This window comes from Nilaparvata lugens, chromosome 2 (genome assembly GCF_014356525.2).
Source record: "Nilaparvata lugens isolate BPH chromosome 2, ASM1435652v1, whole genome shotgun sequence".
Classification (NCBI taxonomy): domain Eukaryota; kingdom Metazoa; phylum Arthropoda; class Insecta; order Hemiptera; family Delphacidae; genus Nilaparvata; species Nilaparvata lugens.
The window spans coordinates 35,385,202-35,403,345 of record NC_052505.1 but is presented as its reverse complement, the minus strand read 5'-3'; the positions used below and the strand labels follow the sequence as shown (position 1 = coordinate 35,403,345).

At 33.7% G+C, this 18,144-nt stretch overlaps 1 protein-coding gene across 1 annotated transcript in view; it reads right to left on the bottom strand.

The window, feature by feature from the left end:
- The window catches only part of LOC111044022 (xaa-Pro dipeptidase), a 132,736-nt gene that overhangs the window by 27,979 nt on the left and 86,613 nt on the right, over positions 1 to 18,144 (bottom strand). The window contains 1 exon segment of the mRNA XM_039421097.1: positions 12,261 to 12,452. Coding sequence (XP_039277031.1) covers positions 12,261 to 12,452 — 192 coding nt within the window.

Genomic DNA, 18,144 nt, shown 5'->3' with positions numbered 1-18,144 from the left:
TGAGTTGAAGCTGAATAGATAAGGATATTTATTTATTTATTATTCTACACAGTAGTCAGGTCACACCACCGAAGAATAAATAGCAAATACGGAACCGTGAAAATAATGATGGAAAGTTTAACATCTAATTAATCTAATCTAAGATTGAAATCTTAGAATGAATTTAATCTACGATCAATATAATAGAATCGAAACTAAGATTAAATGGTGGGAAGATTAATACTGAGATCTCCTAACTATGAATTGGGATTTAGGCTTTATTAGAAGATAGATGTGGCTATGTGTGTAGATGAAGCATCAGATCAGAGTTTAGATAGAAGGGTAGGAGACTAATTTTTATATAAACCAAACTGTCCAAAAAATCTTGGTGAGAAGCTGATAGCTGAACATCTAAAAAAATAAGTAAATGTTGCAATAAATAGTTTAGCACCAGAAGATGGATCCTGTGTGGGTGTGAATGGAGGGAGAATTAGTGCGGAGAGAGAGAGAGAGAGAGAGTGAGCAAGAGAGAGCGGTTGCCACGGTCTGCAAACCACGGTCTGTAAGGTCATTCGTATTTGGCCATGCTTCCCGTAGCAATAACCTCGGACGCTTCACTACCATCAGCCCATTCATTGTGACTGGCATTATGCAACCAAACTCACGATTACCGAAAAATAATGTAAACCCAAAGGATTCGAAAACAATTTCCAAGATTAAAATCAATAATTTAGGATTTGTAGTCTTGTGATGCTCCATCAATCTACAATATGAGATACTGTAAATATTGTAAGTGAAATTTCAAGTAACTCCTAAGAAGTTATAGAGATATCATAGAGATCAATACCTTATCAATAAGGTATTGAATTAAGTCATAGTTTGAAGGAGTTTTGTTGGTTAGTAGTGGTTATAGTTTATCTCACTAATATGTGAAAAAGTCCAAATGTGATCTTAAGTATAAAACTCTATTACTGATTACTCAACTTTTGCACTATAAAATTGAAAAGAAATACATTTAGAATTTGGATGCAATATAAACATAAAATATGAACAACATCTAAAACAAACAATTTGAGACGAACCACTTTTGAACGAACTAGGAAACTTTGATACAATATTCAATGATGATCGGTCTTGTCTGAACCTCGGTATACCATAGTAAATTTCTTGAACTGGGAGATTTGCTCAAAGGAAAGAAATGTGGAGAATTGTGGATGCCCACAACATGATATCCAGGCATGTGGAGAGATGATGAAAATGAATGTACCAACAGTTTCAGGTGGGTTCCAAACAGAGAGAGTAGGCCTATAGAATAACGAATGTATAGACTTACTTTTTATACTCTCTGGTTCAGAATCTCCGAGGCGTGATTTTCAAGCTATCTAATAATGTAACAACTACTCATATTCTAGAATAAATAGAATATTTTAAGGTTAGGGTTGATGAACCAACCACTAGAATTTGAAAAAAGAGTGATTTACTTGATTCTACAAGGAGAAACGCATAAAAATATATACGTAAACGCATTAAATACGCGTCCTTAAAGTATATATAGGCTACAGCTTCACCAGCAGACATGATTTGCACTGAAAAACAAACGATTGAAATCATTTCGTTCAACTAAAATAATTGAATCACTGTTTTCCAACTTCTCTCAGCTCCTAGCTTTAAACAAATAACCATTGAAACCCATATCTTGATATTTTTGAAAGATGAGTTTCTATATTACAAGAGATTGCCTGGCCTTTGAAAAACCTTCATTTCAGAATAGCCCTCATAAATAACAGTGCAATATCAAATTAATTTATTCGGAATAAACCCCATCATCACATAAGTACATAATTAATTATTATGCGCAGTACAAAATTTGAGAGAGTTCTGTATTTTTTCTGATGTTTATTGATTCTTTATCACAATGACAATGTATTGCCAGGTCTTGCAAGACCCATTGCATACTAACACTACATTATACTGTCTTCTATCATAGAACAAACCGTATAATACAATACTGAGTCATCGTGGCAAACCAGCCAATTTTTGCAATGACTATGTAATACCGTGGGCGTGGGCTACTACGTATTGCGTCTCGTGATAATATTGCGTCGTATCACGAATTGTGCGTTTCATCGATTCCGATGTGAAATAGTGTTGTGGCCGGATCGCATCCAGTTTTTGACATCATCGACCGGTCACATTAGGCCACGTGGCAGCATTACATATGTAGTAAGACTGTCAGCGTTGGGTGAATGGGAAGCATTGATGCTATTAATGAGGAATGCTGCCAGTTCTAAGTGAATCCACTATAGAATGTTGGAATGGCAGACGGCAGAAGGCAGCGACCTACCGAGGCCATGTGGGATGTCAGCCACACACTAATAAATACTGTACACAGGATAGGCAACAACAAACAACAGTCCGACTGAACCTAATAACTATGCATACAGCTAATACAAGCACAACATGTTATTGCAATCCGAAAATAGAGGTGCCAGGTAACAAACAACCACATTTCTGTTAACCACATATGAGAAATAAGCACACACTTCTTTTGAAAATATCATATTGACAGGCTAGAATTGGTTTCCATAGAAAAATTTACGATACAATATAGAATTTATATTATGTATCTAGAACATGTTGAATTCCTTTTCTCCTCTTCACAGTTGAATCGCTGTGTGGAGCAAAAAGCACGACGGATCCTTGAAGTTCTCTTAGCAGCCCATGCAAAGTCATGTCATATTGACCTTCTACTTCGACAGACATCTGACTTTTTATAGTACGAATTGAAACTTTCGAAATATTACTGGTTACATACCGCATGTGTAATGTGTAGTGAAGGGTTAATTTCAATTTTCAACCGAATTTAGCTTGAAGAATAATTATGCTTTGCTAAATAAATAATCAATATAGGAAATTTTCCTCGAGGTATTAAATAATTCATCAGTCGATCATTTTATATCTGTAATGACGAAATATCTGCCACCACAAAGTCAAACTACAGATATCTATCCCAATCCTTCTTGATGGACGCAATAACAACTTGTAATTATTATCAAATTTAACAAGCATAAGTAGATAAGTAACAAAGCTGGTTTGAGCACCTTTGAAAAACAACTAAGAATAATAATAATTATGACATGGAAATATTATTAATTTGAATCTTCAGTTTAAATGCTACAGTTTTATTTCCCAAGGCTGGGCTACTTGATATTCAAGTAATAGTGATTAGATCTACAGTTAATTTCTAGTTCAAATGAAGTTTCACCCTGAGTATGGGTAATCAGTTCATCTACTTTATTTGAAAACTCACTTACTGGCGAGACCTCGCCGCTGATATTCTGTAAGCTGTTCTGTTGACAGCAGTGGGAATCAAAAGAGAAATACTGTAGTTCCAGTAAGTTATTTATTAATCCAGCATGCAATTAATAATCCAGCTGATTTTCTATTTCTAATGATGCATTACTATAATATTTTTCTTATGTACTTCCAATGTTATTCTGTTACATCCTCCAAAAGAATGAAGAGATTAATAAATTTCGTAGATCAACGAACTCGATCTGTATAATGGTTTAAAGAATATGTATTCAAAATTTGAAGCTGATTGATCGAACCCTTCAAAAGTTATTGTAGAACATACGGACATTTAGAAAAATTCAAGGTTAATTGATAAAAGATACGAAAGTTATCGTCGAGCATACAAAAAAAACTCTCAAACCCACAACTGACAACTCGAGTCTTAAGTCAAATGTAGAAACTCGTTTTAATTATATCTCTAGGCTCAGTGCAAAAAGCAGCTCCAATCTCTAAATTATAAAATCATTTACAACGACGCAACCATGCAACCGATGCATCATGCCTACTGAAAACACATTTTTCCAAAAATCCTATATAGTTCAAATTAATGCAATGTGTGGTAAACAATAATGAAACCTTTGACCAATTTATGGTTTGAAAATTCATGAACAATGATCATTGTTTACTGATTCATAGAAAAATGTAAAGTTATTTGCTTATGTCACTCGTCAAAGTGAGATTTATTTCGCACTGAGAGAGCATTCCTCACGCATTACATCAGTTTGAAGTAAACCATAGAATCTAGAATACTGAAGTACGCTTCAATTGTTTTATTATTGTATACAGACAATACATTAAAATAATAATAATAATAATAATATCTCTGAATCTGATTGCCGATGAATTGCAACCAGAGAAGTTTATTTTAAAATACTTGAACATTATTTTTTTTTTAAATTAGGAAATTGAAGAAGTTTTGGGCAATAGCCTGTTTTTTTTTCTTTTCCGATTACTGTATTGTCTACTCTATATAATAAATAAATAAATAATAGATATAATACACATATAAAAGAGGTTGCTAATAATAAACTCAGTCCTAATTGAGAGACCCCACTATAAAATTGAGCAATGTGGAATAGCTTTAAATATTATTTTGCAGTACTACTTAATTCTGAGACGAATTTTATTTTGATAGTTATAACATTACTTGACGAAAGGATGGTTGAATAAACAATGAAGAAGCATTGTAGAGAAGTGGAGGTCACAGCGAACTTGACGAATCACCAACCAACTGCTTTATAGCCAAATGCGTGTACTCCGCTGTACAGCAGGAGGCTGCACCGGCCACGGCCCTGAACCGTGAGAGGCATTACCCTCTGTGGCATGCCAGCTTTCAAAGACACCCGCCCCGCCGTCCCACCATACAACTCAATATAGGTAGAGTTCCACCAACTAGGGCTGAGGGAAGGACAGTCAGGATCGGCGACTTGCTCTGCTACTTGCACAGTCCACAGGCTTCTACCTGCCTGCTGGCATCTCTTTGTGGCAAAGACCTTGGATCAAGGACAGGCGATCCAGCTAGCAGAAAACAGAAAACACCCACTCCGACACCGACAATGGATGACAACATCTCTCTGAAAAATGTGTTGAATTATAAAAGTGAAGAATTTTGAAATATTTGAAATTTGAAATTTATTTATTTCCAAAAGTACAAAACAACAAGCAGTATGCAGTAAAACATGATACAATATGATATAATACAAAAATAATGTTTTCAACATTTTAAACTAAAAATCAATACACTTCGGAAACAATATAGTACCCGCAAAGAAAAAACTGAGCGCGGATACGAGTTGCTTTTTTATCGTATAGCAGTGTGATTTTAGACGTATGATTTTGGATGTGGAGATGAAACTGCAGAAAAAACAGATGAAAGTCAAGTGAAACAGAACAAGAAAAAAGACTAACAGAGATTTCAAAAACTCTATACACGCGATTTGACAATAGACAAATAAAGTTTCACCCTGAGTATGGGTAATCAGTTCATCTACTTTATTTGAAAACTCACTTACTGGCGAGACCTCGCCGCTGATATTCTGTAAGCTGTTCTGTTGACAGCAGTGGGAATCAAAAGAGAAATACTGTAGTTCCAGTAAGTTATTTATTAATCCAGCATGCAATTAATAATCCAGCTGATTTTCTATTTCTAATGATGCATTACTATAATATTTTTCTTATGTACTTCCAATGTTATCCTGTTACATCCTCCAAAAGAATGAAGAGATTAATAAATTTCGTAGATCAACGAACTCGATCTGTATAATTGTTTAAAGAATATGTATTCAAAATTTGAAGCTGATTGATCGAACCCTTCAAAAGTTATTGTAGAGCATACGGACATTTAGAAAAATTCAAGGTTAATTGATAAAAGATACGAAAGTTATCGTCGAGCATACAAAAAAAAACTCTCAAACCCACAACTGACAACTCGAGTCTTAAGTCAAATGTAGAAACTCGTTTTAATTATATCTCTAGGCTCAGTGCAAAAAGCAGCTCCAATCTCTAAATTATAAAATCATTTAAAACGACGCAACCATGCAACCGATGCATCATGCCTACTGAAAACACATTTTTCCAAAAATCCTATATAGTTCAAATTAATGCAATGTGTGGTAAACAATAATGAAACCTTTGACCAATTTATGGTTTGAAAATTCATGAACAATGATCATTGTTTACTGATTCATAGAAAAATGTAAAGTTATTTGCTTATGTCACTCGTCAAAGTGAGATTTATTTCGCACTGAGAGAGCATTCCTCATGCATTACACCAATGCATCCCATTCAATTCCATCAGTTTAAAGTAAACCATAGAATCTAGAATACTGAAGTACGCTTCAATTGTTTTATTATTGTATACAGACAATACATTAAAATAATAATAATAATAATAATAATAATAATAATAATAATAATAATAATAATAATATCTCTGAATCTGATTGCCGATGAATTGCAACCAGAGAAGTTTATTTTAAAATACTTGAACATTTTTTTTTTTAAATTAGGAAATTGAAGAAGTTTTGGGCAATAGCCTGTTTTTTTTTCTTTTCCGATTACTGTATTGTCTACTCTATATAATAAATAAATAAATAATAGATATAATAAACATATAAAAGAGGTTGCTAATAATAAACTCAGTCCTAATTGAGAGACCCCACTATAAAATTGAGCAATGTGGAATAGCTTTAAATATTATTTTGCAGTACTACTTAATTCTGAGACGAATTTTATTTTGATAGTTATAACATTACTTGACGAAAGGATGGTTGAATAAACAATGAAGAAGCATTGTAGAGAAGTGGAGGTCACAGCGAACTTGACGAATCACCAACCAACTGCTTTATAGCCAAATGCGTGTACTCCGCTGTACAGCAGGAGGCTGCACCGGCCACGGCCCTGAACCGTGAGAGGCATTACCCTCTGTGGCATGCCAGCTTTCAAAGACACCCGCCCCGCCGTCCCACCATACAACTCAATATAGGTAGAGTTCCACCAACTAGGGATGAGGGAAGGACAGTCAGGATCGGCGACTTGCTCTACTACTTGCACAGTCCACAGGCTTCTACCTGCCTGCTGGCATCTCTTTGTGGCAAAGACCTTGGATCAAGGACAGGCGATCCAGCTAGCAGAAAACAGAAAACACCTACTCCGACACCGACAATGGATGACAACATCTCTCTGAAAAATGTGTTGAATTATAAAAGTGAAGAATTTTGAAATATTCTGAAATAAAATACAGAATAATCAGTTGATTACTTGACTGGAAGATTAGGATTGAATCTAGAGTAGAATGTAAAAATATCAATTGATTAGCTTAGACCCAAACCCCCGAGTTCATATTTTCCATGTTTTTTTTCTTATTACTTCTACAGATCTCATAGTCAGTCAGTTTTTGTTCTAGGATTCAGTCCTTGTGGAGTTTTCACATGCTGCAAGGATTGAGTCCTACTGGTGTAATATTGATTGCTTACCAAGCCCTTATTACTTACAGAATAAGTTTTGGATCTGTATTATTTTATTAATTTATTTATTCCTACAAAAATTTGTGTAAGCAACAGATCCGTGATCCATTCTACCTTCTGGAATAAACAATAGAAAATAAGTTTAGAAATAAGTTTCTTGTTGGTTGGACTTATGTCAATACTTTATCCCATCATAATAATTCTTAAAAATACTTCATCCATATTATAACCAGATAGCTAAGAAGTCATGGCCCACATTCATTCGTCTCGATCGTCAGTCCTAAAATAAATCGATATCATTATATTGAAGCTTTTTTCCTCAAGGAGTTTGAATGCGAATCTTACTCGGAATGTAAGATATAACTTTAGAAGTTTCACAGTTCTTTAGAAGTTCCTCAATTGAATCTAATTATATTCCAATATCCATATTATTGAAATGATTTTAGATTGTTCAAGTTAGTATCGCAAGATTTCAATTGTCTAGAGCTCCCACATTCATCTCTTAATATTTTGAAATACTACCTTCACTATTTAAATAACTGAGAATTCATTAAAATTCTAAGATAAATTAACTTGAATAGGCTACTCCATTAAAAAAGAGGTTGGAACCAATATTTCAATGAAGGGTACCATGAGCTCTGAAAAGCTTATATGAATAAATATTATGATGAGTTTTGCGACCTTTTTTTTTAAATTCATGGTGATTTTCAAACTTTAGGTAAAAATCCAGTAACGGCGAATTTGGAATCAAAGATAACGAGTAGAAAGAAGAGAAGAGCTAAATAGGAGTTACAATTCCGTGATTGGTTGAAGCTTCAAGCATCTGCTTGACTGTAATTAAATCATCAATTGGAAACAAAAAAAGACTGATGTCTTGAAAAACATCAAATGTTGATCAAATTGAACTCTTATAGAAATAGTTCTACACTGTTCAAGATCAAAAATTAAATTGAATTGAGAATCAATTTGCAGTGAAGACTTTCTATTGTTTTCATAACATTGCCAAGAATATATTTTCTCTAAATTGAATACAAGAAAATGAGTTGATAGTGGATCAAATCAGAATCAACGTTAACTTCGCGCTAATAACTTTCATTGGAAACCTTAGTAACTTTGGAAGAAATAAAACTATAATCTGCTATTTTGAAAGCTATTTTCCAAGTTGAAGGTATGAATTTGCATGATAGTTTTGGATTGAATATGTTAATTTACAGAATATTTTTGTTCCAACTTGAAAGCTTAAAGTTGATAATTTTAAATAGAATAACAATATCAAAGTTATACATTATATTATTATTATTAGCAAAGAAAAGAAATTATCTCATTTTATTCACGCGTCATGTGGCTACCCTTTATTGGTTTAATTAAACTTCAATATCAAACTTTTAAAACCTCCTCCAAACTCTCTTCAAATACGTGGACGTATATCACCTTTACAGAAGTATGCTACCTTGAAGTTAGAAACTCTCGTAACATATTCACGTATCAAGCACCATCAAGTGACCACAGTAGTATTGTGTTTTGTTATTCAGATTATACTAAACAATGAGTGCAGGGCCACATTAATGAAAAAACATTGAAGACGCAAATAAATGACTTCGTCTCAAATACAACATTTGGCATCCCAGTGAAGTGGTGAACGGTATTTGAAATGCCTTCTGCTCTACATGGAGACACAAAGGCCGGGCAAAAAAAGAATTAGTTGAGTGCCAACATTAAATAGGACGCGCAAACTGAAATACACACATGACCTGCCATAGCTTCAAGAATAGTTGGCTCATGTCTCAGGTGTGAGTCCTCCTGGTCAGTTTACATCCCTTATATCTAAATAGCTGAGCAGTGTGATAAGGGTTAGCCATCGAAGATTGAAATAACAATGTATTTTGGGATAGCCATTGGAAATTGAACGATTTATAAAGAACAACAATTAAAAAGATTTATATAAGAATATTACATCAATATTACTGTGAATAATAATAGAAAGTGTTGAAATAGAATTGAATAGAATAGAATTCAACTTAGAACAAATAAAATTCACAGGGGGCTGTCAAATTTTCCTTCTAGCTGTACTCCCTGTTGTCGATATTAGAAGTATAGATTAATATTAGATATATAAAAAGTCTTCAGGTTAATTTGAAATTAATTAATTCTTATTTTCGTTTGATAATTATTACATTTTTCCCTATATTTTTTACAGATGGTGAGGCCTACATACGCTTATGTGTATGTGATGGGAGCGATGACACTGTAGATAGATAAATGAACCTGCGGTTCAAAGGAGGTTCAAACTACCGGCAAATGATTTTGAACCACATAACCAACTCTCAGATAGTGAACCTCACATTGTTTTATACATATTGTGATAGTGGTCGTTTTTCACTGAGTTCGATTCCGTTCAAATCTAGCAAAATCTCAATTTTTATCGATTTTTGAATTCTTGTAAAATGTATAATTCATGTATGGTTTCATAGTGTAAATCTCTCAATGCAAACACTATAATAAATATTGTGCACAACAAGAAATGAATCACCCCGCACTAATCAACCATCAAAAATTAATTAACTCACGAATTTTAAATACAAAACAAATGGAGCGAAAAAATACACAGACACCGTTGTCATGACAACGAGATGAACTCTACGCCCACACGCGTCCACGTGCCATCACCCACATCCCCCAACCCTCTCCCGTCACAGGGGGGTACATGGGTTTTGCTTGCCGCTTCGTGAACCTTGTGGTGTGGCCTGGCCTATTCCTGTAAACAAGTTTCACCTTGAGACGACGACGGCTTCAGACGTAACTGCTCCACGTGTCTGCTGCGGCTCAAATCAATTTTGCAACATTATTATCAATTTAATCGCCGAAGGGCGGAAACCCATACTGCTTTGAGCAGTGGCAAACTCATCAAATCAAAAGTGGAGGCTTATCACGCAACAGAGGAAGACACTTTTGGATTGATTCAGATATTTTTTCCAGATCAAAGGCTTTCTAGGAAGAATATATAAAAAATTAGGTTTATTTTTGTAAATACGAGAGTAACTAACAATCTTTCCAAGTTAACCATCAAGCAATATATGGCTGTATATCAAGTAAATACTGAGTTTACTACATTCTCCATTTCATGTTACATCCTAACACTAGAAAGAGGTGCACGAGAATACTTCTAACTTTTAGCACTTGATTCATTTAAATCTCTATCTCTACGCACTTGGATTCCAGTCACCCCTTCTTGCTAGAAAGCTTAACATTAGTTGTATTGATTTCGAAAATAGCAGAATATTCTCGAAATCATCCACTGCAAGTAATAATTGCTTCATGGTTCAAACACAGGGAACTCTCGTCAGTTCATTGTAGGGACAAAGCTTTCCTGTAACACATGAGATGAAAATTCCAGTGAAAATTGCAAAAGTTCATAGAGAGTGATTAGAAAATTAAAATTCATTTTTAAACAGCAAATTACTATATATATGTTTTTGAAGCACTAATAAAACAAAGTACTAATTTATCACCGCAAAGTTTACTTGACGTTGCAGAGCTAGAAAATTATAGCGCTATCTGCTGTTAATGTAGCGCTATGGTGCTGTCATAAAACGAGCACCTCACTTCACTATAGCGATCTACAGCGCTCATGTTCATCCTTAATAAAAATAAATATGGAAACATCTCTATCAATTCTCAGTCATTCTGTGCCCACCTGAAAATGAGTGTTTTCATGGGCTTCACCCTCTACTCTACTCTACTCTACTCTTCCAGCTCTCCTAAACTATCCAAGTCATTTCTGAATCCTAGTTACAATTAAAAAAAAGATAGCCTATATTTCTCATTCTTCTATTAATCTAATACATTAAAATGTATTAAACTACTAAACTGCTATCATGTTTTGATTTTGAATCTTTGGATTCCTTTCACAACTCCACGAGTATAAAATCGATTGACCATTTATAAAACAATAATAAAAACTGTTTTGAAAAACATTCCATTACAATTATGTTCTGGTGATAAAAATCTGGGACAATTGACTGCTAGGGACAAAAGGTCAGCCGGGGTCATTTCGTCTGGTAACTGGCCCAATAATAATTGTACAAACCAGCCGAGAATGAAAGAAATCAACAAACAAGAGGAGAATGGAAGAAATGCGTTCACCGCTTCGCACGCCATTCATTCAATGTCCGGCCGACAAACGGTTAAACCGCATAACAACTAAAACAACGGTTATGGTTTCTAGGAAAGATGAATGCCACTACTGTACCGCTATAGGCTACTATACCGGCAATCTCCAGTTTTAGCCACATGTCAAAGCAAATGGCCTAATTCACCATTACTGGAAAATCCTATTAAAACATTTACAATTGACTAAAAAAGTAAGTTTAAAGCTCCAACTTCCAAGTATTGATAAGAAGAGGAATCGTGGAATATGTAACAAATAAATAATGTTAATGTTACCGATGTTAATAACACAGAAAAATACAGTATGAGTTAAAAGACATACAGCGACAAAAGTAAATACAATAATCAAGAATGACATTAGCTACTCAAAGAAGCAGATTCTATTAACAGCATCTCCCAAACCTTTCCATGTAATTCAATGAGAAACGCAAATTGCTTCGAAAAATCATTCAAGATATACTGAGAAAAGTAGCTTTGATGAAGTATTTCATACATTTTTAATAATTCTTGAATAAATAATATAATCGAGGGTTGTATTCTCTGGTGGCTAGTTCAATGTGGAGGGATAAGTACAAAGAGGGTTTTGACATTAGTTGATTGGAAATTTAATAAAAAGAGGCATCTAATACCTCTAAATATAGTTATCTAAAAGAGACAACTTACATCCCTCGATGGTTAAGTTCAGCCAGAGACAACTGATACAAGATAAAGCTATTTTAACAGTATCATTACTCTATGGTTCAGCTTTCAACTTTCCTCAACGAGGAACTATGATTGAAAAATTGACGGGCTTACCTCATCTACATAGTAAACTTCATCGACAGCATAGTACTTCTTGAATTCTGCGGTGGATTTAATGCGACCCATGAAAATGATGTACTCTTCAGGCAATCTCGGAATGAACAAGATGCTCTTTCCAGAGTCCACATCGAGAGCTCCATAGAAGTCTGGCTCCTGAACTCCAAACATCCAATTGAAATAGCCTTCCTGTAAAGAAAATACAAAATGCAATATTCATAAATTATTTTCGTATTCTACACAATAATCGTATTTCTAGTGACTTATCTCACTTGTTTCAAATTGGTGAAGTAGAATTTTTGTCACTAATAGCAAGTCTATCGGTTGATTTATTTAAGCAGCTCAAAAAGGCAAAGCAGCTGGGGAAGATAATATACCTCCTGAAATGATAAAATACGCTAGTCATTTCACAGTGCGGAACATACATGAGCTTATATGTATGATTTGGAGGAAAGAAGTCATGCCGCAATGCTGGAACATAGGCCTCATATGTCCCATTTATAAGAAAGGAGATAAACTAGAATGCTCCAACTACCGTGGGATAACTCTGCTCAGTGTAGTTTATAAAATCCTTTCAAGTGTAATCAACAAAAGAATGACGATATATGTAGAACGAATCATTGGAGAGTATCAGTGTAGTTTCCGTCCTGAAAGAGCGACAGCAGACCAAATCTTTACAAGAGAGGCAGCATTTTTCATAAAATGTATCAAGTATGTGCTTATGCCGATGACGTAGCCATAATTGCCAGAAGAAAAGATATCCTCCAGGACACGTATAAATTACTCGAAAGAGAAGCACAAAAGATTGGTCTCCTAGTCAATGAAAATAAAACAAAATACATGAAAATATCAAGAAATCAAGCGCGAAGGGTTCCACAGAGTCTGAGAATCGATAATAGGTTGTTTGAGGGAGTGAAAAACTTCAGCTATCTGGGTGTTGAATTGAATAATCAGAATATGATCGGCACCAGTATCAAACAAAGAATATTGTCGGGAAATAGAGCATACTACAGAACATGAAGCTTCTAAAGAACAGGCTCATCAGTAGAAGCAGCAAGCTTAAGATTTATGAAACCCTTATAAGACCTGTAGTTACCTAAGTCTCTGAATCATGGACTTTGACTAAGGAAGACCAACATAATTTAAGTGTATTTGAACCTTGAACGAAAGGTGCTTAGAAAAGTGTACGGTCCTGTTAAAGAATGAGAAGAGTGGAGAAGGAGAACCAATGCTGAACTTGAACTATTAATAAAAGGCCGTAGTATAGTACGCTTCATAAAGGCACAGAGACTAAGATGGTTCGGACATATTATTTATAGGATGGATGAAACCAGAATGCCAAAAATAGTGCTTAAAGAGAATCTTCACTCAAGAAGAAAACAAGGCAGACCAAGAATACGATGGGAAGATGAGATAAAGGATGATTTGATAAGGATGGGTTATAGAGGATGGAGAGGATTTATAATGGATAGAAACGTTTGGAGGAATGTTGTGGAGGAGGCCAAAGCCTACAATGGGCTGTAGAGCTATAGAAAAAAAATAGCAAGTCTATCGGTTGATTTATTTTCATTCAATAAATAAATCATGGAAATACTATATTTCTGTAGAAATTATTATATAAATAAATCACATTTAATAAATTTACATTTACATAAATCTTAGAATCTCGTTATGAGTAGATCCAATCGATTGGTGTAGTATTTGAAGAGAAGTATTTCATCAGGTGATTAATGATTGAAATGATATAATCCTTGATACTATATTGATGTGCTAAATTATTGTTGAATATCAACAGAAAGTTATTCCATAAAGATATTCCTATTTATTTATTTATAAATATTTATTTATTAATTTAGTAATTTATTCATTTTTTAATTATTTATTTATTTATTCATTTATTTATTTATTTATTATTTTTGATTTTACAAAGGCGACTTTCTAGAAGTATTTTAAGCCTAGGTGATGATGATGGGATGAACAATTCATTGCCTTGAAGATAGTGTTATGAATGAATAAAAATTATAGGCTATGCTATCCACTTGAATTGATTTGAGTCCACTTTCCAGTCCCGAAATAAATAAAGTGGAAATTTTGAATTTTATTTGATTAAAAACCAAATATAATAAAATGATTACATTCAATAAACTATCAGAACTTTAAAATATTCAGTTATTAAGAAAAATTTTGAGCCAGTAATAAAACACAAACTAATATGATATAATGAAATAAAAATCATAGAATCAAAGCACACTCAATACGAGAAAAATCTGTAAATTATTTTCTTAATACATTCTTCAATATAGACAATAAAGTGTTCAATCCTTGAATCATTTAAAGAAACAAACAGAAACATTCATGAATAGTTTAAGAAGTAAAAACAATTAAAAATCGTTCACAGCTACAGTCATTCCTTCGTGTCTGGAAGTCGTGATAAGTTCGAAGAAAAAATTTCCAATTGGAAATTCCAATAATTCAAATTCACGGAAAACAATATTATTGATTTCATGAGGAAAAGATCGAAGATACTGATGTGCTAGGGCTGCTAGCCATTCCTCTAGTTCCACTTCAACTTGGGATGCAAGTCCATATAGCTGGAAATTATTTATTAATATGGTCAACTATTGGAAAACATTGTTATGAGATTCAATAGCCTTAAAAATATTTGAAATTAATTCCACAGATTATTTGAACTCTTTCATTTCAGAGGTCAGGGATCAAAAGTTGCACAAACAAGTTCTAGAATAACAACATATGAATTGGAAATTTGATTAGTTCTTATTGTTTGATTATGAACTTTGATATCAATAGAATACTATTATTATTATGGAATTTATCATCAAAAAGATGAATTGTATCTTCGAAAAATATCACCAGTCTATATTTAGCATGTTTATTCAACCTGTTTATTTTAATTCTCGAGAAATGATGCAATACGAGGAAATCTTTCAGGGAAAATGGAACTACATGAATAGCTTTCCTGTGGATCCGATTTCATATGGAACAATGTTTGGTTGTTTTGAATAATGATGCAGGTTCAAAACGTTTATCTGATAATCAATAATGTAATAAAAATAATCTTTTTATACATGTACGGGATAGGAAATTCACAAATGAGGCATCATCACGTCTGAGCTGATGGACTTGAAAATTTGCTTATAGATTCTTTATTTACCGAGGATGGTTATAGGCCTATTCTAAATAATTCAAGATTTCAGTAGGTCAAGTTTTTAATTAAACCCTTGCGGAGCACGGGTTACACCTGCTAGCCTATAATAAATCAAGAATATAATTACAAAATAGTAAAACCTGCATCAACAAAAGCTATTTCAGAAAGAAAGTTGAGTAACAAATAGAAACATTATTAATTCATTATTCACTCTTCACCTAAACACGAGTTGAACAAAAATGAAGAAATCATTCATTTGTCTCTATTGGGTTATCATTTGATTCAATGGGGAATTGAAATAACAGCTTCTTATAGAACTGTAAATTATGGCCTGTTGATTCAAATTCAAATGAGTATTCGAATACAATTATTACCTCTTGATTCCAATTAAGAAATCAACTCCAATTGCTTTTGTTTTGGATATGGGACGATAGATTAAATAAGAAGCTTTTCAACTCTCATTATCGAATGTTGAAAAGACTTATCCTATTTTAAGAGTACAAGCATTGCTGGAAATAAATTTTATCCATTCATTACCTTCCCATGAACGTTCGGGGACGTAATGCCAAGGTACTTTCCTAACCTTTAACAGTTGCTCAGCCTAGAAGCGAGGGAAGCAGTAACGTTAAGGGCATGTTCACATTTTAATAGGTGGGCCTAGAAACTTTGAAATATCATACACCATACATCCACGGGTAGGGGGTAACACAGCCTTGCCCTTGCATTTCAAGCTGAAAACTTGCAGTGTTTCTAGCCGAAGGATATAGTGCTTACTGCTCAAGGCAGAGCTCGCGAGTTTAATAACAAACGCCAATGTCAATAACTGTTCGTGCCAATTTATTATTCAATTACTCAGCCTGTAGGTAGACTGAGAATACCGGATGCAAGCATCCACCACTTCCTACAACGAGTTCTATTGTATGCTAATCATTACCACTATACGAGTCACTTGCGCCTAAATTAAGTATGTTCAGCCATTCTACCTTCAAATATAAGTCACATGGGGTGAGAAGGTAATTTCATTGAGAATAAAATGGTTCATATAGAAGGAAAGGGGTAATAAGACAGTAGTTTGTTCATATTAGACTATCTGTTTAAAAAACTATTGTCAACATGTTTTTTATGAAACATTTTTCTTTCTAATTTAATTTGTAATCGTATTTATTTGTAATTTCATATTGTACTTATTCATTCACATTAAAAGGAATTATTCTACTTATGCAGAGTTCTAAATAACACTAGACTTACTCTTTCCCGAAATTGGTGCCATATCATGCAGACCCACCAAAACCTGTTGGTCCATCCGACACCCACACACTATTCTAAGACTTATATGTGGGCTGTGGGCATCATCCTCGGCAAAGAATCTCTATCTATTTCATAGTAAAATAGAGTACAGTATAGTATATTTCTAGCCGAATCTAATACTAGCGGAAATGAACTTTCTATCTTATCTCTCCCACGCCTTCAACCTTCCTTACCACGATTTGATTATAAAAATAATTAATACAAAAGCCCGCATTCCTCAACGCATAGCTAGTTCTCGCATGTAATGCTAATTATTGATAAAAGCTTGAGGGAGAATTCCGAACATTCAATAGCATTCATTCACAACCCACAAGAGCAATAATGATAATGAAAGTCGCCTACATACTATGTTTGACACACAACAATAATATTTATGTAGCCTCCAACAATCCATTCAAATTGATCATAATTCACTATGAAATTAATAGAGGTCACGAGGAAATTCAAGATTCGTAATTAGTTCGACAAAAACAAACACAATTTCAAATAAGTACACGGATGCTAGCAATAATCACCTACTACTGGGAATGATTTATCTCAGAGTATGCATTTATGTTACTTGAAGCATTACCTATCTGGTAATGGTTGATAAACACTCAAGTTTGCACAATCAAAATTCATGTTTAATTAAGTGTTGTTGGACTGCTGATAATGACCTGTTTCGCGGCCATGATTGATATTTAGCTGTAATCTGGGATCTTAATCAAAGCTGACATTCTTTAGGAATCATTGAGGGCATGAAGCATACAATGACAATAAATAAGATTATTACTATTACTGCTAGTATCCTAGTTACCCGTAGAAATGTTATTGTGTCGATGGTCTGATGCTATGGTATATGTCAGGGACATTCAAATATTATGAATGAATCATCTGATTTAAACTGTTGGAATCTATAGATCTATATAGCAACCTAAGTTTCAATCGCGTTAGACTGAGGATATATCTTATTATTCATAAACAACTGTTTATCATATTTATTGAGTCATTAGTTATTACAGTAAAATAAACTTTTCAGTAGTACTGGAAATGAACAATACAAATACAAAGAAGCAGTCAAATTATGGAGTACTGAGAACTAATTTATACTGTAGTACGAACTCAAGATAAAGTTGAGGTTATGCTTAGCCCCGTGTTTTCTTAAGGTTGCTTGTTTTAAGTTCCCTATCGATTTACAGATTTGAAATTCAGAAAACTTGACTTGACGTGAAAAATGGTTCAAAAACGATTTATTTACTAGCAGTTTGTCATGGAATGTGAAATTAATAAGTATTAAAATTTCACTTCTGTTCTTCAACATTTTGTGTTGAAAAATGTTTGATATGTCTTATGAGGCATACTTTATTGTTTAAAGGAATCACTTATCAGATCGGGATAACAAATCAGAATCAATCTTATCTGCTTATT